At 25.4% G+C, this 23,425-nt stretch overlaps 1 protein-coding gene across 1 annotated transcript; it reads left to right on the forward strand.

Moving 5' to 3' along the window:
- Positions 1–21,681: 21,681 nt before the first annotated feature.
- Positions 21,682–23,112, forward strand: LOC145836350 (ectoderm-neural cortex protein 1-like). The gene has a single exon (XM_082944160.1). It carries the CDS (start codon positions 21,682–21,684, stop codon positions 23,110–23,112), a length of 1,431 nt encoding a protein of 476 aa, XP_082800286.1.
- The last annotated feature ends 313 nt before the right edge of the window (positions 23,113–23,425 follow it).

Consider the following 23,425-nt stretch of genomic DNA (forward strand, 5'->3'; position numbering starts at 1 on the left):
ATTGTTACTTGCTATTCATGTTAGATAAGAGATCGGTTTTAGTCAGTTAAAGTGAATTTTTAAAAATTGTTTACTATAATAATATTTTCACAATTTACGTGTGGTGGTAGGCATATGTATAAAAAAACAATTTAAAAACAATCTGTTTAATCAAATTAAGTCAACGAGTTTGCTATTCTTTTGCAATTTATTTATTACTACACTTTTAGGAACTGACCAAAAACCGGTGTTCTATCTGATTTGACTATTTATAACATGATGGCTAATAAAAAAGACTCGATTAAAAACTGTTGAAAATGTTCATTTTTCTTTTTTTGTTAACTTTGAAAATTATTTTTGGAGTGTAGAATTATCAAAATTTTTGGGAAATTCCTTAATGTGAAAGTATAAAATATAATAAAGGGTAGCGAACCAATTTCAAAATATCTACGCTGGCGGACACCTTCGGTGTCCTGGCTCCGGACTTTGTCGATATTTTGAAATTGGTTCTTAGGGCGTCGTCGTAATGCTTACGCCGGTTGAATAAGTTTTCTCTTTGATACAGGAACTCTAAATAACCACATTTATAATAAAGTCGAAATTTTTGTTTTAGATCAGTAAAATTGGCTTATATTTATTATAAGGAAAACAGGGTTTAGCTTGGTATAGTTTTTAAGTGCAACTAGATCAGAAGATTATTATATATGTTACAAGAAGTGTATTTTACACGATAACCACACACCCGGCTATAGAGAAAAATAGTATTTGTGCAACATATAAATTTATATATAGATCTAAAAATAAGTTGCCAAATATTATACTAGTAACAAGGCAACTAGTATGAAAATATATTCATTTTTTTACAAATGAAAAATTTTGAAACTTTCAATTAACAACTTTACTAAGCGATAAGCAGCCTAGGATTATGACGGTGATAATACATTTAGTTTCTTTTAATATTCAGGTAGGGATTTAAAACAATTTATTAAAGACATACTCATAGTCGTTAAGTTGAATTATACTATCCTTATATAAACTTGTACTAAACTTAACTGTATCTAACTGGTGTACGAATTGAACGGCTCTTTAAACCAATTATTTTATGCGCTTTATGTTTTCATTAAAAAAACTGTTATTGGGCTTAAACTCAAGACATTATAACAACTAAATAAAGGAAAGTTACTAAATAATAGATCTATCAAATATTAAAACTTTTTTCACTACACCCAAGCATTAATTTTCTGTCTTAATCTATTTAATTATGACAAAGTAAACACAATTTAAATGCAAAAAGTTTATTCAAATGTTTATATAAATAAGTTATCTGATCCGCACTGATTCTGTTTCTGATTCTTTTCATCGTTCCGTCTCCGGCTGTGATCTCATTCTGTTTGAAAAAAATATTTAGCTTTTACTAACAAACTTATCTACTAACGCTACACTTCATTCACATTTTAATCATGCAGTTTATCATTAACTATTTAAACATTGCCTTTAATCTATTAATCATTTGAGCATATCTCAGGGTTGTCAAAAAATTTTTCATGTTTTGAAAATACAATTTTTTTTTTCCACCTTGAGTATGACATAAATTTCAAGGTAAGGAATTCGTTAAATTTAATAACGTTAATGAGGAGATACTGTAATGCTACTTTGAATGTGGTTTATAAAAATTTAAGTGATGATGTCAAATAAAAACTATTGTATAACAAAGACTTCAGAAATTCATTGTTTTTTCGTAAGAATTGAAACATGGCTTCTTGTTTGGTAGACCCTATAATACTTTAAATCAGTATGTTAAATTTGTCTAAAAAATAGGATACATATTAAAAAAAAGCTTGTTACACTTTTAGTAATAAATTACACGGTAATAATATTACAATATTAAGTTTATTTAAGTGTCCTTCTGGTATGTCAACCATTCTGTGTTTTTTTTGTCTTATCACTAAATACATAAACAATAAACTTGATAAAAACAACCAAAGTTTTATTTTGAACTCATTAATGTTCATTTCAAAAACTAAATCTAATATTTTACTTGTTGCTAACAAAGTTTTTGAAAGTACTTTAAGCAATAACAATGAGTTTAATGATAAACCTTTACAACTTTTGAACTATATTTCTTTATATGTTTAGTATTAAAATATAAATATATATCTTAAGTTTTAAATATAACTGCACACAACGTTTAATTTTTAAATAGAAAATATAAAACCAATTCAAAACCACTACAAAAACTGTGCAGTCTGTATTGCTTAATACAGCTGGGTTTGCCACTAGCCAAATAGTTATAAAACTTCTTTTCTACATAGACTTATATAATTCTAAAGACATAAGTTAAAAACAGAGATAGGAGAACTACAGATAGCAGAACAAATGTGGCCTGCTAAACAAAAAAATATCTGTTTTTGATACCCACAGTAGCTAAAAATAAACTTAGCAGTAGACGGGAAGTCAAAGCTTTTTTAAGTGAAGATTAACAGCTAAGTTATGTTTTTAATTATCTGTTTTTGTTTATTTTATTAAAAATTATTTATGTATATATTCATACTTTTGTTAAGTAAAGTTAAAAAGACCTGACAAATACAGGGTTTCCAGCTGCTGGGTTTAGATCACAAATGCTGTACTTTATAGATTAAAGTAAGTTCTAAAACACTATCTTTGTGCAATCACCCCATGTAAATTATAAATTTTTGTGTTACTTTAACTATTACTTCTCCAATTAGTTAAGATAAAAATTATGCATATTTTCAATTTTAGTACTTTGTTAAGTTTGACAAAATATAAAATACTCTACATCTGGACAAAACTTTGTAAATGCTTGTTTTAATTAAGACTTAACATAAAAAAAATTGCTTGCTAATTCTTTTTTGTAGCTTTTCAGTGGTTGCAGTAAGCTTAAACAGAATCTATAGTAGTTTTGTTTATTTCACTTACATGGTACAAGATTTTTATAACGTGTATTATATATAATATAGTATATTAGAATTAATTAGATATAGTATAATAGATTTTTAGAATGTTTTATGTATTTCAAATTAAAACCCAAGTAATCGAATTTGCTTTGTCTTTTTTTACTAGTTTTTATAGTAAGTGAGTTCTAATTTGTTATAAAAAAGATTTTAAAGTAAATTAGAACTCACTAACTATATAAAATATGAAAAACGACAAAACTCATTCAATTACTTGGGTTCTAAGTAGTAACACAATTTCAAAGATATAATATATAAATATTTAAGAATTTCAAAAACAAACTCTGATTTGCTACAAAATACAAATAATTTGAATTATATTTTATTTATGTAGCTTATGCTACATGTTAACATCACCAGATTACTAAGTTGATCATTTGCTTTTATATATGGGATAAAGAAAGTATTTTCTCTTAAAAAAGTAGATAATAGATTATATAGTACCATGGTTGCAAAAAGTTTTTTGAATTTTTTTTAAGGGTTTCTAAACTTCTTTCAGGTTTTTAAAAGTAAATGTTTTTTAGTCTATTTTTAGTATAAAATTAAATTTAAGGTCTTAAATGGTATTGAAGTATTGAAAAGATACTGTAAGGCTACTTTAAATGTCTATAAAATATAACTAATACAAAAACAAAATATTTTATGCGAGATATTTTCAGTATCTTTTCTAAGCTCTGTTAATTTACATGTAAAAATTACTTTCCAGGTTTTTTAGTGATACCTGTTCAAAATTCTAAGTTTCCCAGGGTTCCAGGTTTTTTAAGCAAACGTTATCACTAGATAACATCTGATTAATTTTATCTTATTCAAGTTTTTTTTAAATATTTTTAATTGCAAAGAATAAATTGCCTATTTTATGTAGAATTGTCTCTAAGGTAAATAGTGTGCTTGTAAAAAACAAAGTTAAAAACAAATTATTGTGTACTTCTAGCCTTTGATTGTGGGCTTACTTTGGTAACAGTGATTTTTAGTTTTACTGTATAATCACTTGCTTTCATACTCTAGAAACAAATTTGAGCTGTAAGCTTTTACCTATATTTGTTGTTTCAAACTAAAGAGTCAAATCATTTTAGTAGTTTTAAATCATGTTGTCAGTAAAATTTCTTTAAAAAATTATATTTTTCTTGAAAACTAATTTAAACCACTAAAGGAAAAATTAAGACTAATAATGATTAAATAATTTTTTTGGCTAGAAAATTTTTATTGGTGTAAATAGAAATAAGAATACTGACTTTTATATAATTTCTTAAAGTAGAAAATCAACAGTCTTATTCTTCCCTCTACAACAATAAATGTTTTTTGAAGGACATGATGTTATCATGTTTTAATCTACCTGCTACACAGCAAAATACTTAATATAAAAGTATTTTCATAAAAAAAAATTTTCAAAATTGAAAACCACAATGTGTGGGAAAATCATTCAGAAACTTATTTTTACTTTGATATTTCTTCTAAACTATAAAATAGTTTAATACATATTTACTTATAAGTAACTTAATTAAAAGATATTTCTAAAGCTTGTAAAGTAAAGCTTTTGAAATAAAAAAAATGAAAAGTTTAAATAAAACTCAAGGTTATAAAATTTATGAAATAGTTATTTAGATATATTTACATATATTTACAGTTCAACTTACTTAATCCTTGTGGCCGTTCATTCCATCAAATTTGAATCACAAAAATTACTGCTTTACAAATTAAAAAAGCAAACTTAGTGTATAACTGACATCACAGATTGAAAAAGCAAGTTTTTGATTAATTTGAAAATTTAAAATGGCCAATCAAAACTGAGTATTCAAGCAAATGTTGCTACAAGAAATTTTAAAAGTTTTTGTATCAGGTCCTTCAAGTAGCGATTTCAATAAGATTTTTGATTCCTTTGAAGGTCATAAACTTTTGAAACTCAAACGAAAACGTGTTGTTTGTAAAATTTAAATTTTGTCAAAATTTAAACTTTGTTTAAATTTTGTATTTAAACTATTATTTCATTTTAATAACGTTTTTTTTAACAATAAAGCAAGATTTTTTATTACTCAAAAAAAAATTGAGATAATTAAAATTCAAATATCTAATAAACCTTATATAAAAAATCAGCGTGTAGAATTATTACTTTGTAAAAAATAAGCTTTATAGCAGTTAAAACGTATCAAAAGATATTCAGTTTAACTAATGCCTATACTTATTTAATAAAATTTTATTTTAAGTTAAAAAAATTTGAAATAAATAAATTAAAATTTTTTACTAATATAGACTTTATAACCTGCTTAAAGACTTTTTAAACCAACATATTTGGTATTTTCTAACAGAAAAACTTACCAAATTTTCTATTTGTACTATTAGTTATTAAGAAGTGTGTACAACAATCTGAATAATAAAGAAATTAAGTTATTTTGTAATACTTTTATAAACGATAAAAAACATCTCAAACTCTTCTTTTGTAATCATTAAGGTTTTTAGGGTCATGCAAGAACTAAATATCATGTTTAACCTTACCTAATTTTTAACATTTAGCTCTTAGTTAGCTAATGTTAACAAAATACAATCGCTTAAAAGAAGAAATATATAATTAGCTATAATAAAAATAATTAAATAATCAGCTCTTAGTTAGCCTATAATAAACAGAAAATAGTCTCTTTTGAAAAAAAAATGGTAGCACGTTATTTTGAGAACGCTCACAAAGTTAAAGCCTTAGTTTTAAAGACCACAAAGTGTGGGAAAATCTTTAAGCTAAAACCCCCGAGCATGTGTTATCCGGGGCAAAAACCGTAAAAATAGTTGATGTTATTATTTTTGCTTTTAAACTCTGCGTTCATTTCTGGCAATCTGGTGAAACCATTTAAACTTTTATCTCAAAATAACAGCTTACCGGTCAACGTACCAACTTGAAGTTATTTGCAAGTATAAAGTTATTTAGGTAAATTTTTTTTACAAAAGTTTCTTGCGCTTTCTAAGTTTTGACAAGTTTTTAGAATTGATCATAATTTAACTTTAAAACATGCTAATAAATGTGTAAACTAGATAATAATCTATTTAGATTTATTGATATTTTTTATTTAACATAGTAGGTATTTAATATAGACCTTCGAATATTAAGATTAAAACAAAAATTCACGTTTTTAAATTTTTGGTGAAATTCTAAAATGTTTTATGCTAAATTATACTGGCCCTAATTACAAAAAAGAAACAATATGAAAGTTTGTACATGAAATATGAAATTTCTAGAAAAAAATTTTAAACTCGTTTTTTTTGTTCAATAAACATACGAAAGCATTAACTAGATAAATTAAAGCTTTACTGTATAATACTTAGAGTCTAAGCTGTTTTAAAAGATTTAGATTCATTATAAAAAAAACTTTAAGTTCAAATTGAAAAAAACAAACCCTGGAGAAAATAACTTCTTTTAAAAGTTTTTCAAGCGCTAAAAATGTTTTTGTAAAGTTGTTTTTAACCTAAAGGCAAAATCAGTTGTGTTCGAATTTTTTGAAACGTTAAATTCAGAAAAAAAAAACTACCTTTGGAAGGCATAAGTCGCCCGTGAACTTTTATTTCTTTGTAATTATTTATTTGCTTTTCTAAAAATGGTACGCATTTAAGATTAAGTAAAAGTTAACCCAAATTGAACTTTTAACAAACAACTTTTTATAGTTTCAGGTAGCTGTATATCTCTTTAAAATGCCTAACAATATGCTATGAAAGCGTTAATAAAATATTTAAATATACTGTTTATAATATTTAATATGTAATATATATATTTATATATATTTATTTATACAAATACTTAACAAAATTTATACTAATGGTACTTAAAACCGAAAAGTACCTTATAATTATCTTGTAAAAAAATAAGTCGAACGTAATGAATGGAAACTTATATAAAATGGGAACGGGTCTAAATTGTGCGAAGACAAAATTGCACGAAGTTACTAAATTGCACGTGGGGACTAAATTACACGAGAACAAAACTGCACGACTGTACAAAATTGCACGAAGATACTTTTGCACGAAGACTAGTTTGCACGCGGGCACAATGCACGAGGGGACGAAATTGCACGAAGACTATTTTGCACGGAAGCTCAATTTTGCACGAGTTACAATTTTGCACGGAAGGTCAATTTTGCACAGAGGGTCAATTTTGCACAAAAATAATAACTTGAAATAACTAAAGAAAAAACATATTGAAACTTTAATATTTTATATAAAAGAATAATAAGCACGTATTAATGTAATTAACTTTGAGTTAATAAGGTTTTTAATGATTTTATTAATATATTTATTAATTTTTTATTAATTTAGTTTTTTTTTATAATTGAAAGTAAATTATTGTGTTTGAAAACTTATTTAAGTTTAAAAAATTTTAATAAAAATTAAACATATTCTAATATATTAAATATATTAAATTATACTTAACGAAAAACGTATATCTGTTTTCTCTTAAATTTGCTACAAGATGATTGAAACCCCTCAAGGTAATGAATTACTACGTAAAATGACAAGTAATTTAATCAAAAACCGATATTCTCATACATACTTTTAATAGTTTTATTAAAAAACTAAGCAGCTAAAACTAAAGGTAATCAAAATGTTTGAGTTAAAATATTATTGTTCTAATGTTCAAATTTTTTTCTCATTTTATTTTTACGTAAGTAAATAAGTTGTAAAATTTATTTTATAATTTATTTGGTTTTAAAGCTTTAATTCAATAAAAAAAGTAGTTACTACTACTAAACAAATTGTTAATGATATTTCAACAGTTTTTTCACTATTTTAAACAATTTTTGATTTTTTTTTTGATTGCATAAACAAACCCGGCTTTTGTTTGTACCTAAAAGTTTCAATTAAAACTTGAATGTATTTTAAATATCTAAAGTGTAAAATAATGTTGTTAGATACTTTTTTATAAAAAGCTAACGTTCATCTTTAGATTGCTTTAAAGTTTCGTAATTTTATGATTTTTTTTATTGGTTTTAGTAAAAGTGTGTAACAAGTCAATGTAATAAGACTATCTTTATTTTTTGCTAGACATTTTAGTTAAAGCAATAATAAAAGAAAGAGAACCAAAGTTAGTAACAAAAATAAAAACATAAAAACAATAAAGAGTTTGTCTAAAAGTTTTTGAAAAATATTAAGAGCTTGTTTTATTCTTTTACTACTATACCATTAAAGTTAACAAACGTTTATATTGTTTTTTATCTTTAAATTTTTTCTTTTTCCGTTATTATTTTTGTAATAATTGTAATAAAATACTTTAAAACTATTTTTTATAAATAAAAAAGCAAAAATCAGTATATAAATATATAAAATAATTAAAATTTTGAAAGTAAAGTAAAGTATTTTACATATTTTTTGTTTGTTTTCACTTTGGTTTTGATCACTATAAATAAACTTTACTAAAAATTTAGCCTTAACCTTGAAATGAAATTTAATTTTTTTTTCAGTAAAAATTTGTTTCTATCTAATTGTTTAAATACTGTTTTCCATAACTATTATATATATATTAAGACTTTTTTGTTAAGCACTGGCGAGGTCTTTAAAGTTTGCGTAATAAAGTTTTGAAAGAATAAACATTGTTTAAGTAATATTAAAACTAATAAGACTTCTACACTTTATGGCTTTATTTAACAAAAAAATACTTTTAAAAATATAATTTAAAAGCAATATTAGTCTGTCTTAACTTTAATTTAATAGCAAAACATACAGTTTTGTGTTTATAAAACAGTAAAATAAATAAAACAGTAGCTTCGACAACTTGATTTAATTGGCAATTTATAAAAAATAAAAAACAGTTGACGTAGATAAGAATTAACTTAATTAAACAAATCACATGCTGCAATTAAAATAATCAGCTAAATATATAGTTTTAAAATTTATTTTATTAGTAAAGATTGCTGCTTACATTCTGCACCAACGAATATGAATGTTTTTTTTTAATTGAAATTTACTATAAATCTTAAACGGTATGAATCGATAACATATTATTAAATCAAACATATTAACTAAAATAATTTATGTTTTGTTTACAGTTATAACTAACTAGTGTACAATAAAGAAGTTCTATTTAAAAATTTCAGACTCAATCTTTACAAATTAAAATAATTTATTTTCAATTTTGTTGAATATAAAAAAAAAAACATTAAAAAAGAATAAATTTAAAAGTTACAATTTTTCGCAAGCTCTTGAATGTACATAGTTATGATCAAAGTGAAAAGAAAAATTATTTATATCAAATAAATAGATATTAAAAAGTTCTTAAATTAATTAATTTTAGTATTTAGTTGTTGTGTTTTATATGACATAGTTTTGTGTTAGAAAAACAATAAAAGATAGCACGTAAGTAATTTGTTTTTTTTATTTAAAGTAAAACAACTTTTAATACAACAGTTTGAGTGACAAACAAAAAGTTAACGCAAAAAAAAATGTTTTATAAAACAAAGTATTCATTTTATTATACAAAAACAAAACTTTCATTTTTGCTGGTTAATTCCTTTACTTTGGTGATTCAATAGAATCTCTATAATTTTATACTTAGTTTTTTTAATTTATTTAGCTGTTTAAAAACTGCACAATATATTAAATTTGTATACTAAAATCATAAATAAAAAAAAGTGATACAGTTATTTTCTTTTATTGTACAAACATATGTTTCTCTGTGTTAAAAATCAACAAACTTCAACTGGGTTCTGTAAAAAAATAAAAACTGTAATGAAAGCACAGAAGCTAAAGTGTTCATCAAAATTAAGATAAAATAATTCTACATATTTTTTGAGGATAATAGTTAATAATAGGTAAAATACTTTATGCTAAATCTGACTATTATAAAACTATATAATAATTCGTTAACACACAGAAACATATGTTGGTACAATAAAGGAAGATTACTGTATAATTTGTTTTTAATTGTAATCAGTGAACTTGTTTCCCTAGGATAATTTGTTAGCAAATACTCAAATCTATAATTAGAACAGTTTAACTAAAAGTATTTATAATTTTGAAAACTTGCAGTGTACATGTGCGCTAGAAAAAATCCAGTCATAAAATTAATTTTTCCAAAAAAAAAAAAGCGTACTAAAATATTAACTTATTAATAAATGCAGTACACTTTTATTAAACTAAAACAAAACTTACTTTGTTTTTTTAACTTCTCAATTTTAAAATGAATAATAATTGCATAGTAAAACCATTATTGAATTTAAAACAAAGAAAATTTTAAAAGTATATGTAATGTTTTAATAAGTAATATTAACTATCTGTTCGGTTCTAGTTCAAAATGCAGTAACATCTCGCATCTTTACGCACTCGTGACGTTACACACTCTCGTTTAGTTATGCATTTTAAAATTCTAAAAACTTCAAATTTTTTTTTTTTTATACTGCACAAATTAGGTTTATTGAATATGTTTAATTCAAATTGTATTTTTAAATGCTAACTCACCTCTCTATACCTTTAGAAGGAACTTTGTATACTTATGTTTCTTGACTAATTGATAAACATTTAGTGATACCTCAGTATATCAGAAATTTTGTTGACATAAGATATTAAATAATTAAAACTCTGAAAGAAATATGACTGTGTTAGATAACGAAAGTATATTGAGTAAAGAGAGTTTAAAACACAAATAAATAATACAGCACTCTTGCCTTATATATGAATAAACACCATTTTATAATTGTAAACAAATGCTTAATTATAAATTGAACTTGCTAAGTAGAATAGAATATAAATGTCAAATAAGTCACATATAACTAAAGATAAAGAAAAGATCTACTTATTAATAAATTAGTAAAATTTTTCGACTCGTATTACTATTGTGCATAAATTTAAATCCTTTTTTTTTACTATATGTATAGTTTTATCTTTTGTTTTAATATTTATAAATAAAACAAACAAATTGTTAAAAGTGGGAAAGTCCCCAGTCTGCTTTTAACAAGAAGCAATATTTAAAAACAGTCAATATAATAAGTATATTTGGTACCTCTCGTATCTTTGAGATTTCTCATATCTTTACGCGTTTTTTCTGTGGACACAATGTGCGTAAATAAGCAAGAGGTTACTGTACAGGGAACACAACTTAAAAAATCGTTTAGTGACGAGGTTATATTTAAGGAAACAATTAGGAAAAATAATTTGTACAAGTGGTTGGTGCAGCTTTATTTTCGTTTCTTAAGATTTCATTCAAGTGTGGTACTTTTTAAAAATAATTTAAGAATTAACAATCAGTGCATAAAAATATGCTTCAAATTTACGTAAAGGTTGTAATTTGCAAAGTAATTCTTAGGAACTAAATATAAAAGGTCAGTTTGAATTTATATGACCTATATCACATACTTTGTTTAAAAAATGCATGTTAATAGAATATTCTTCAGTTTTGTTTTTAGTTTAACTTTTAGGTTTTCCTTGTTTTAATTTTTAGTTTTTTTAATCTTAATTTTGATTTTACGATAAATGTCACTGTGCTACGATGAAAAGCATTTTAATTAAATTAATAATGCATTTTTTTTTTGTTTAATGTAATTATTCAACTTTTACTTAATATTTATACCCTTCCAGCTCATTTGAAAATTATCTAATATTTAATTTTGTTTAATGTAAGTGAACGGTGGTAAAATTTATAAAAATTATTTACAAACAAAAATTAATAATATCAATTAACCTACTTTTAAAGGTAGATAGTTTGCATTTAATTTTATAGTTGAAGTTTATATATTATACTTTTATGTACTTAAAACTATATTTATCCAGAAAATAACGTAAAATAAGTTATTGTTTTAGAATGTTTTTATATAGTTTACAACTTTCTATACTATAATTCTAAATAATTTGTTTTAAATGTATTACTTAAAAACTACTTAATAAATTTATGGAAAACAAATGAGTTTTTATTTAGTGTTTAGCTATGTTTAATTCCAAAACATAATACTTTTACGATATTTGTTTTGTTTTTATTTTGACACAACAAACACATATAGCCTTTTTAAGAAAACAACAAAAAATTTCTTAGTCATCGATGATTCAAGTTAAAATGCTAGTTTCAGTAAAACAACATATATGTTTTGTTCATCAGATGAATTTCTACATATTTTACACCACTTAAATTTTACTGGTTACATTACTTCTACTTTAAGTATTTAATTTGTATTATTTTTTTTAAAGAAACAATTATAATTAATTGATATGGCTAAAAAAAAAGTTTAATTAAAATTTAAAAGAACCTGCTAAATTGATTTAAAAATTCAAAAACAACATTGAGAAAGCGAAATTCCTACCAGATAAAAACAATTAAAACAATTTGGAACTTAAAAATTTATTAAATGTAGTTTTGTTTTCTTAAATGCACAAAAATTTTATTTCGTTTATTAATTTTGTTGTAATTTACAAAACAATGCTTTTGAAAATATTCTCAAATATAAGTTGAGACAACCAATTTGAATTTACTGTCTTATGACATTTTAGCTACCAAACCAAATAGCATGTTTTACCAAAGTACGATATAGTTTTTATATCATTTATAAAAGTGAAAATCCATTGTAAACTGATATCTTAATAGAAGTATTCTAAATAATAGGTTAGAGCTCTTAGTTTTAGTTTCGTTTATGTTACAAGAAAACTAAGTAAAATATAATTATCAAAACAGTTATAGATTGATTAAATTCTAAATTGATTATATCTGTAGCAATTTTTTAATTGCTTTTTATTTGTGCGTTTGTTGAAATTATATTTTATTAAGTATGACATAATTTATGTATGTTTTATAAAATTTAATTCGATTTTTCAAGTTTCCCCACATTTTCGAAACCATTTTTGTTTTTAGTTTTTTTGACTAGCTATCTTAAAAAGTAAACAGTTTTCAAATTTTATAGTTGCGTTCATATAAATGTTTATCTACTTCAAATGTTTTGTTCTTTGGTACACTAAGTTTTCATTTTGTACAAGTGCAAGAGTGGTTTTAATGAAATGAAGTGTGAACTGTGTTTTGTAAGTTTTCCAGTGTTTTTCAAGGTTATATTTTATTACCTGTACTTGTTAATGTATAAAACTGTTAATTTAAAAACTAAATCCCAACTGCTACCGGGTTGTTTTGCAAACTTTGATCTGATCACATATAAACATAAATTCAATAGAGATATTGCATAGAAAAAGAATAATATATAAAAACTGTTTTAGAAAGAAAAGGAAAAAAAAAAATTGAAACTAATAAATTTTACAACATTCTTTTAGTATTGCAGTATATAAAAAAAGCGCATATTAGGCCTAAATAAAAAAAAACATTAGGTTGTTATTGAACACTTATGCGACTCCTGCTACATAAACAAATATATTTCATTAAAGTTAAACCTTTAAAATAAAAGTCAATTACTACTCGTAAATGCATGTCTTATTAAAGGTTTGCAGAGCAGGGGAAATCTCAAGTAATGTGACCAGAAGCTAAATAATTTTTGAAATTTCTTTGAAAAAAATTTGTTATAGTGGTAGAAATAATGTACACTTATATAAACAAGTCACTATTGTTACAAAACTATATTTTAAAGCTTGTGTTATGGTTTTGTTATCCGATCTAAATTAAACATGTATGGTTGCTTACAGTCTCAAATAAACTTTTGTTTGATGTTTTTGTGTTAATGAACATTTTTTAACAAATGTTTTCTGTCATTAACATAAAATTTTTGTGATATTTAAATAACATTTTATGTTTTATTTTCAAAGTTTCAAATGCAATTTTAATCCTGTCAAAAAAATATATGTCGACTTTTATGTGAAATTACATGATTTTCATGTGCTAACTTCTAAGCATTTATAAAACTAACTTTATTTAAAAACTTCTAGCAAAGTAAATCATAACAAATAAAGTGTAATACTTTCTTGTTTGTAGAATAAGAAAATTAAAACGTACTAATAGATTAAATATGACAAAATTTCTCATTGAGGTACAACTTAAAAGTTGTAATAATATAATAATTAATGTAACGTAATAATATAACAATTATGTGTTATTTAAACAAGTCAGATACGTAATCAACTTATATCAAAAACTTTATATTTGAATTTAAGTTATAAAGTATTGGAAATGATTTCATTTTTCTTGTATGGTTATTTGACACTAAAACTATCGTTTTTAATAAACGAAAAGTTTAAAACATGCTTTTCTATTTAAATTTAAAAAAATACTCATTTAGGTAAAAATTACAAAGTTCAAATATTTTAGGAATTTGAAAACAAATTTTTTACGTAATCAAATTAGATTAAACTCTAATTAAATAAATACGCATTTTAAGTAAGTAAAATAGCATGAAAATAGAAATTGCTTTAAAAACTTTATTAATTTTTAAAATTTTTCATATGTTTCAATCTCGTATTTTACGAATAAGTTTTTTAAACTTTAATAATTTATTAGCTAAAACTTAAGTTTTACGATTGAATAGTAAACATTAGTTTTACTCAGTATTGTATACATTAAAAATAACTATATTGTAGTTTCAAAATCTGCTTTCTAGTAGCTTTGTTGAATAAAGATACTAATTGTTTTTTTATAAAATATGTATAAGAAAGTATAAAGTAGAACAAAAATATGTGTAAAGTAGGTTATAGTTAGTAGAACACGTTTTAAATATGTTTATTAAACTAGTGATATTAACAAAAAATCATTATAAATGCTATGACAAAATATACAATGTTCATGAATTTTTATATAGTAATAAAATCAACTGATGAAAAAAAAAACATTCATACAAATCAAAAAGTTAAAGACAAAAATAAATTCGTAAAAGTTTAACAAAAAAGTTTTAAACAGTTTTAAAAAATCAGCTTCAGTATTTTTTTTTAAACTTTGAAAATGACCAATTAGAATAAATGTTGTCAAAGTTAGCTTTATTCTTTTGATAAGTTTTAGTTACTACATTAAAGTGACTTCAATTAGAAAGTTATAGAATATTTTTACTTGAATTCAGTTTAAAAATTATTTTTAAGTTATTAAGATAGTTTATTTAGAAGTATTTCCTTACCAATAAATAAAGTTTTTTAATTTAAATTAAAGAATACAAAGCTTAAGCCATCTAGCTCTCTATTTTATTTGAGCTATTTAAGCATTGTATACTTTTGAAGTTTACTTTTTATAAAAATACATATCAAATACCTATAATTTTGCAAGGAAAAGTCTTATGCTTTTTAGTTTTTCAAATTAAAAAACATTATATTTAACTTTTAAAGTGCAAAAAGCTATAAGTTTTACTAACGTAGTGTTGAGTTTTTGAACTAGCTGTAAAATTTTTGTACCAATGTTTTGCATTGTATATTTTAACACAAAAAAAAATTGATACACATCATTAAAAAGCCACACTATTTTTTTTTTCATTTTACTAAAATTACTAAAGTTTACTAACAATTTCTTCATTTGTAACATTTGAAAACAAAATGTAATAGATAACATGTCACTTAAAGTTTTAAATAATCGAAAACTAAAATAACGTTTATCTTCTGTAAATTATTTTACTTAAACAGTGTAAAAATTCATCTAGAATTTTAAGAACATTATTGGTTTTTTTTCAACAATTTTGTAAAGAAAAGAATGTTGTTTAGCAGAAGAACAAGAATGTTAAAACATTTCAGAATACTTTATATAACTTTTGTTTGTTATAACTTAAAACTTCATGCTCAAGTAGCTTTGACTATACGCTACAGTGGCAACTGGGTTGTGTGAATCTTGATTAAGGTTAATAAAGGTTGAATAATGTCTGAAAAACACAACTGCATCAATAGCATAATTTTAAAACATACAAAACAGCAATGAAAAGTGCAGCTAAAAAAAATAAACTAAAAGTAAAGTTATCTATTATCTATGTGCTGTCCATTTTATATGAATAAAAGCAAGTTGCTTTCTCTGGTTACATCAACCAGTTTTTTTTTAATTTATATTTAAGAGTGATTTCTTAAAAGAGATATCTTAAAATCGTTTAGATAAATTATAATGAGAGTGAGACCGTTTTGCTTTGAAATAAACTACTGAAATTAAGTTAGGCTACAAAAGAGAACTCAAAAACTTACAACAATACCAATTTAATCTTTTTTTCAAATAAATTATTTTTCAACTAAGTTGTTTTTTTAATTGTAGTTTTTCTTAGGTTTTTTAACTGTTTAAAAATTATAATTTTGTTTGAAAGAAAATATACAAAATTCTGATAGCTCAAATAGTTTTATACAATGCTAATACCAAGATTTATGTAATCATTTTATTATAAAATTGCTAAATTATTAAGCAAAACGTGTTAATTTATTTTCTTATGGTTTATTAGTAGATTATTAGTATTAACTTAAAGTATATAGAAATTTGATGCTTTGTTTTCACAAAAATGTATGCTCTACATAAATCTTTTATATTTAGAAAGTTTATTACTTATTTTTAATCAAAGTATTGTTTTACTAAAAAATCTTCTTTTCCTATACATTTATTCATGTTTTAAAAACTATTTAACTTTTTTGTCTGCTATTAAACTAATTTTTTACTTGTACATAATATTCTTTATAAATTTGAAAATTATATTTTAGTAAACAGCCATTTTAGTAAAACTTGTCAATATCTAACTCTAACATCAATTTGGCTTCTTGGTTTTCAAACTCAAAGTAGAAACTTTGTTCATTTATTTTATAATATAAAAGAATTGTTTTAAATTTTACATGAACTGCTTTTTAGCAACCAGCTTGTAATTTGTTTGAAATAAGAGTAAAACCACATAGTTTTTCATTTCATAACTTAAAATGTTATTTAAAGTGATAATTTTACTGCATAGCTTTTTATCTTTAAAAGAGCTAATAACAGTACTACTATTTGAAACTGTATTTATTATAAAACAATTTTTTTTTGACATATATGATAGTTTTATAGTTTAGTGCAACATAGTTTTTTAGATTGTTATAAAAGAATTAAAAGGTTAAGTTTAAGTATTGATTAACTCATTTATGATTGAAGTTATTACAATTATGAAAAAAAAGTAAATTAATAGTTAGAGTTATTCATTTTGTTTACTTTGAGGATAAAAACTAAGTAATAAAATTGAAAAGAGTTGATATGTTTATTTCATTATTAATTAAGACAGTTAGTTACTTAAAGCAGCATTTCCTAAAGTTGACCTCCATGGCCACCTAAAGCTTGCCGTGACAGAAATTTAGGTGGCCATGAGTACTAAAAAGGCCATATGGGGACCTTATGAAAAAATATTTTTCAAAGTTTGAAACTTACACTAAATATTTTATAGTTGATTATGGAGATAAATACAAAAAAATTCTAGGGTTAATTGAATGGTAATTTTTCAAGTATCTAGTTGGAGGGAGCTATAGCTTTTTTAATTTCTAAAAATGGGTCTTTTGAAAAAAAAGTTTTGGAGTCCCTGACTTCAAGAGTATTAAAAGTTTAATTCTTTAAATTTTTTTTTTCAAATGTTTAGTTTTTTGCATTAACATTAAATTTTATTTTGTAATAACTATTTATTTTACTCCACTATGTACGTTCAAATATATATATATACAAAGTAATATACTATTTTTGGTAGCTGTCAAATCTGCACGAGCGTACAAAATTGGACGAGGGCACAAAGTTAAATGAAGATACTTTTACACTAAGACACTTTTCAGGGATGCCATTTACCTGGAAACCTGGAATTTGACAGTTCAGGCAAAAAGACCTGGAGTTTGAGAAATTAATGAGTAAAGTGAGTAATTAAAAAAAGGATTTTTAGAAATTTGTGAGTAAAGTGAGTAAATGTGAGTAGATTAAAAAAGTGCATTAAGTTGCGTGACTTGACAGTCAACCAGTAGTTTGACGACTTACTCATGCTGGTTGCTTGCATGTATTTCATTGCATTCGAATACATGGGAGGCTTTGCAAAATAGATGCGACAAAACAACCAAATTTAGTAAACCTGCATTTCTGATAAATTGCAATCAACTTAGAGTAATGTGATTGCTTTAGTAATGTTTTTCTATTTGATTAAATCAACAAAGTTGATATTCAAAATCAAAGAAACTAAAAGTAAACACAGCAAATGAATTTGCTTTTTATATTAGAAAAAAGTGCCATTTTACAGATAAAATTCGCACATTTTGTGTGACTATGACATTATAATATATAACAGGGTTGTCACTTTACATAGAAACCTGAAAAACCTGTAATTTGACAGTTTAGGCAAAAACAACTGAAAAAACCTAGATTTGAAAATTCTAGGATTTTTATTTTCAAGATATATCAATTTCCAGGTTTTTTCAGTTGTTTTTGCCTAAACTGTCAAATTACAGGTTTTTCAGGTTTCTATGTAAAGGACAACCCTGTTATATATTATAATGTCATAGTCACACAAAATGTGCGAATTTTATCTGTAAAATTGTACTTTTTTCTAATATAAAATATATAAAACTTAAATACTTATAGTTTTTATGGCTTATAAATCTGTAGTTTTAGCTTACTTTGTTGTTTTCGAAACAATAATATTTTATCATTACCTTTTTGCTGATATTGTTAGTGAATGGAAGTCATTAAAAAAGAAATAAAAACATTACTTTGTACTTATTACGAAAATGCTACAATTTTTCTACAGAAAAATATGAGGTGAACACAAAACTCTCCAATCTTTTTTTTAAATTTAGTAAAGTAAACAATGCACATTTTGTATGTTGTCATTTTTTTTATTTTAGCACCAGATGAATTTCGAATAATTCTGACAATTAAATATTTTTCTTAAAATTTTTCAAAAAGTAAAAAAACCTTGAAAGCTATTTAGATTAGTTACAATCTTAATCAGTTATAGGACTTACTTCTATGACTTAGTTCTTGTTATAAAAATGTAATATTTTAACTATTTATTACAAGTTTTAAAATATTAAACAATTATTTAATAAAATAGCTTATCAAGAATTAATAAAAGATAACACGTTCGAACTAAGAAAAGAATTAAGTAGACTTTTAGCTGTTTGTATTAAACCAACATAACGTCTTTTAAAGAACCATCATAAACGAATTTAGTACAGGTTCCAAGATAATAAAATAAATTGCAATACTTACAGTAACTCTTTTTTAACTAAACTATAACCTACTACTAAACATTATCAAAAAAAGTAGTGCTTTCAAAAACCTTAAAGAAAATCTGAAAAACCTTGTAGAAATTTAGAAAACCTGGAAATTTTTTTTTAAAAAAGCGAGTGGCAACCTTGCACTTTTGCACGGGTTAAATTTATTTTGTTTTTTTTAACTTTTTATAAATTTTATTTTTTATTTTATTTAGTTTTTTTATATTTTCTACCTTTATTACCCCTAACCCTTACCCTCCGTCAGTAGCTTATTTATAATAGTTAATTTTTTTATTAATTTTCGTATTAATTTATTATTTAAATAATTTACCATCACTGTTACCCCTAACCCTTTCCCTTGGTAGCTTTTTTTAACTAGTTTTTATTTATTTACTAATTAATTTTTTATAAAATTTTTATTAATAATATTTTTGCTTTTATTTTTGTTATCACTGTTATTCCTAACCCTTACCCTCGTTCAGTAACTTTTTCTTTTAGTTTTTTTATTAATTTATCTTTTTTTTATTCTGTTTGTTTTATACTAAATGACCCTCCGTGCAAAATTGTAACTCGTGCAAATTTGACCTTTAGTGGTAAATTGTCTTGTGTAATTTTGTCCCCTCGTGCAGAGGTATCTTCGTGTAATTTTGTGCCCTCGTGCAATTTTTACCTGTTCCCATTATTTTAGGTTGCATTACTTTTATACAACAAAAGTTGTCTTTTTTAAATGTATTATTAATTAATATTACATTTATAGTAAAAAAAAAATTACAGCAATAACTAACTATTACTTAATCTTCTTTTGTATCTTTTTATTATATGTTATACAGTAGAAAATTGTTCTTTTTTTGTTTTGTAAACTATCTATTTCTTTTTTAGATCATAAATTTTTGGTATACTATCAAAATCTATTGGATCTAAATCCACCTGGTTTTATTAAATATTTTCTTTATTTGTTAACTTATTTATAATTATTTTGGATTTTTTAAATGTATTTTTTAATTATTTTCCACTCTAACTCTAACCCCTAATCCTACCCTCGATCGGTAAGCGGTTCTCGAATTTGACTGAGTGGATTTTGATTATGGGTGGATTTTAAACGTTTCCCAAATTTTTATGCCTTTTATTTTTATTTGATGAAGGTTAAATGATATAAACTTGTGAATTAAATTTCATATATACATTGTTTTTAACTACAATCTTGACATACTCACTGGTTTCATTGTCTTTAGATGATTTTATTTACACAATACGTGTAAGTTAATTTGAAATAACACTTAATAATTTCTAACAGGTTTTTAATATTAGAAGACCGCAAACATAGATACATCTTACACATAGTGTTTTTCAGTAAAACAGCGGTGGTAGTACATATTCCATAACTAACTTTGTTAACTGTGATCCATAACTCTAATATTGGTTTTATATTTCAAAAAGTATCAGATGTAGCCTTACAATTAGTTTATAAGTCTTGATTATATAAGTAAAAATTAATGTGTTTAACCAATTTGGTTTATAAAATTCAGGTGATTAAAAAAGTAAACATGTGTAACTTTATTTTTCAGCCTAGTATAAACCTAAGCTTATGAAAAATCTTAACTTAACTTTAACTTCGAAGAACTCTTTTATTTTTAAATTGTTTGTTTTAGAACATTTTTACATTTTACGAATGGGATGTGTTTTTGAGAACTTTTATAAACTTTATAAAACTAAATGTATTTTTAATTCCACCAAAAGAACTTATCGTACTTTTTAGATCAGCTAAACTCTTCTAAATTAATAATGTTTTTTTTCTGAGTTTTGAAGGTTTGTAATTTGTTCTTTAAAAACACTTGAAAGTTCATTCTAATTTACGGAAATGTTTCTTACAGTAAATGTATAAATATTTTTATTATACTTTGTTGAAGCAATCTGATTCTGTTTATTAATTTTCTTCCAGTTTTTTAATTAAAGATAATATTTTTTGTGGTATAGTCCATAGACCTTCACTGCATGTACCTGTGCACACTAGTGTCCATTAAAATTATTGTACTGTGCACATAAACTAAGGCAATTAAAAAAAAAGAGTTGTTTTGTTAACTAGAAAGTGTTTATTGTAAGATAAGTTACAACAGTTCAAACACATTAACTATGTATAATAGCTTTTAAAAATGATTAATTTTTTGTATATTCTAGTGGGCACATAGTTTATTTGAAGTAATTATGTGTACAAACAGTACACAGTTTTTTTTTTAATTTACTTTGCGCAGCTAATTAGTTATAAATCACAATTATTAAATTTTATTTACTGTTTAAAGACTAATTAAAACATGAAAAAAAACTCACTGGAAAATTGTGTAATTTTTGCCGATAAAAACAACCAGCAAAAAACCGGTCTTCAGAGGACAGAAAATTTTGGAGATGATCTTTTAATTGAATTCAACAAAACAGAAGATTACGTAGAAGTGAGCAAGCGTTCGGCTGTAAAAAAATTTCAAAGTTTACGGAGGTTTAATGGCTCGATTGAACGAGGTTAACACATGTTTAGTGTATTATATATTTTTTCTTATCTTAAGTCAATACATAGCTATGTAGAAACTTTTCAGATAAATTAATATACTGTTGCAGTTAAGTGTTTTCAAACACGACAGGAAATTTTATGTTTAATATTTATCCGAACGCTTGTTTCGTTTAGTTGTTACAGATTTTCATGACAAAGAACAAAAACACACAAGTGTACTTACTTAAAATCAATTTTCCAGGTTCACTTGCAGCAGCAGACGACGATGACCTGGTTGCGGCGACAAAGTTAAGCAAAATTTCTTTGAACAAAAGTTTGGCGAGTAAAACTGACAGAAGTTATTCTACTAAGAAGCTTAAAATTTGCAACGCCTTGACCTTTCACCAGCTTGCATCGCTTTTCAATTTATCAGGCCTTTTGAAAGCGACACAGAGTTATGTAGAGCGCTGTTTCGCGATCATAGCCGAAACCGAAAGCCTTTTGGAGCTGGATTTCGCCCTTGTCCTGAAAATACTGGCCAGCTCGGAACTTTACGTCACAACCGAGCGCGAAGTGTTGGAAGCGGCAACAAAATGGCTGAATCACAACATTGCAGAACGCAGCAAGTTCGGTGCAAAGTTGCTGCAGAAAGTTCGACTTTGCTTGCTGTCCGACAAAGACAGCTTGCTGTCCGAATGCGGCTCTCTTTTTGAAAACAGCGAAATGTACGATTTGCTGAATGAAGCTTACAAAAGCTGCAAGCTCAATTGCGAAAGCCGGTATTGCAGCCAAACCTCGTTCGGCGTGCTCGTGTGCGGGGGGTGGTATTGGCACTACGGACGCAGCCCAATAGAAAATGTAAAACAGTACAGCGTGCCCGGCTTGAACCTGGTCCGAGCCCTGCCGCCTATGAACAACGAACAAATGCTCGAAGCGACGGGTATCTGCTTGAAAGGCGACTTGTACGTGTTTGCGGGAATCCTTGTCAGAAGAAAGGCGAAGGTCGTCGTCGAAAAGTACTCCTGGGCCACCCAGCGTTGGACTCGGGTGGCCGTCATGGGCAAGTATCGGCGACAGTTTTGCGTGTGCGCGTACGGTGACAAAATTATCCTCGTCGGAGGTAGCGACGGCAACTCGATCGCCTCCTGCCTGAAATTGGACACCAGGAGCGGCAGGTTCACGAAAGCAGGGGAGATGAGGGTTGAAAGATACGACGCGGCGTGCGCCGTCTTCCAAGAAAAAGTGGTGGCGTGCGGGGGGAGGTGCGACTACTTTGAGCTGTCCTCCGCCGAGAGTTATGACGTCACGACGGAAAAATGGAGAGATTTGCCCCACATGACTAGACAGCAAAGTAACCACGGTCTGGTGGCGGTGCGGAGCAGGCTTTTTGCCGTCGGCCTCGGCTGCGACGTTTACAACGGGGCCGAGGGAGGAGGGGCGTGGAGGGAAATGATCGCCGCGCCTCGTTTATTCTGCGGGGCGCTGTCGTTGGGGAGTAAAATTTTCCTCTTTGAAAAGAAAATCGGCAGACGGGTGTTCAGTTACGACGTTGACGCGGATAAATGGACCGAAGAAGATAAAAGCGAAGAGTTTAACTCAAAAATAAGATATTTTTCTTGCGCAAAGCTGCCATTTTATTGACGATGATCGGGAAATTTGGGTTACGACAATTCAAATTCGGACAGTTCAAACTCTGATGATTAAAATTCTAAAAAAATTGAAAGGGCTACAACTAATAAATTAATGAATATTTTTCAAACATATGTAGGTCCTATAAATATGTCCAAGTCAATATTTTTCTTTTTGCAAAACATCAATGTTTTAAGGTATGACTTGAATAAAGTCCAAACACAGTTATTTTTAGTAATTTCAAAATATATTAAAAATTTTTAACTATTTTTCCTAAAAGAAAAACTGGCTTTAGATTTTTATAAGATCTATATATTTCTTTTTT

This window comes from Thalia democratica, chromosome 5 (assembly GCF_965202585.1).
Source record: "Thalia democratica chromosome 5, ktThaDemo2.hap1.1, whole genome shotgun sequence".
Classification (NCBI taxonomy): domain Eukaryota; kingdom Metazoa; phylum Chordata; class Thaliacea; order Salpida; family Salpidae; genus Thalia; species Thalia democratica.

Bases quoted from the DNA above. Each gene is read 5' to 3' on its own strand.
- LOC145836350 (XM_082944160.1), top strand. From the start codon at position 21,682: ATGACAAAGAACAAAAACACACAAGTGTACTTACTTAAAATCAATTTT.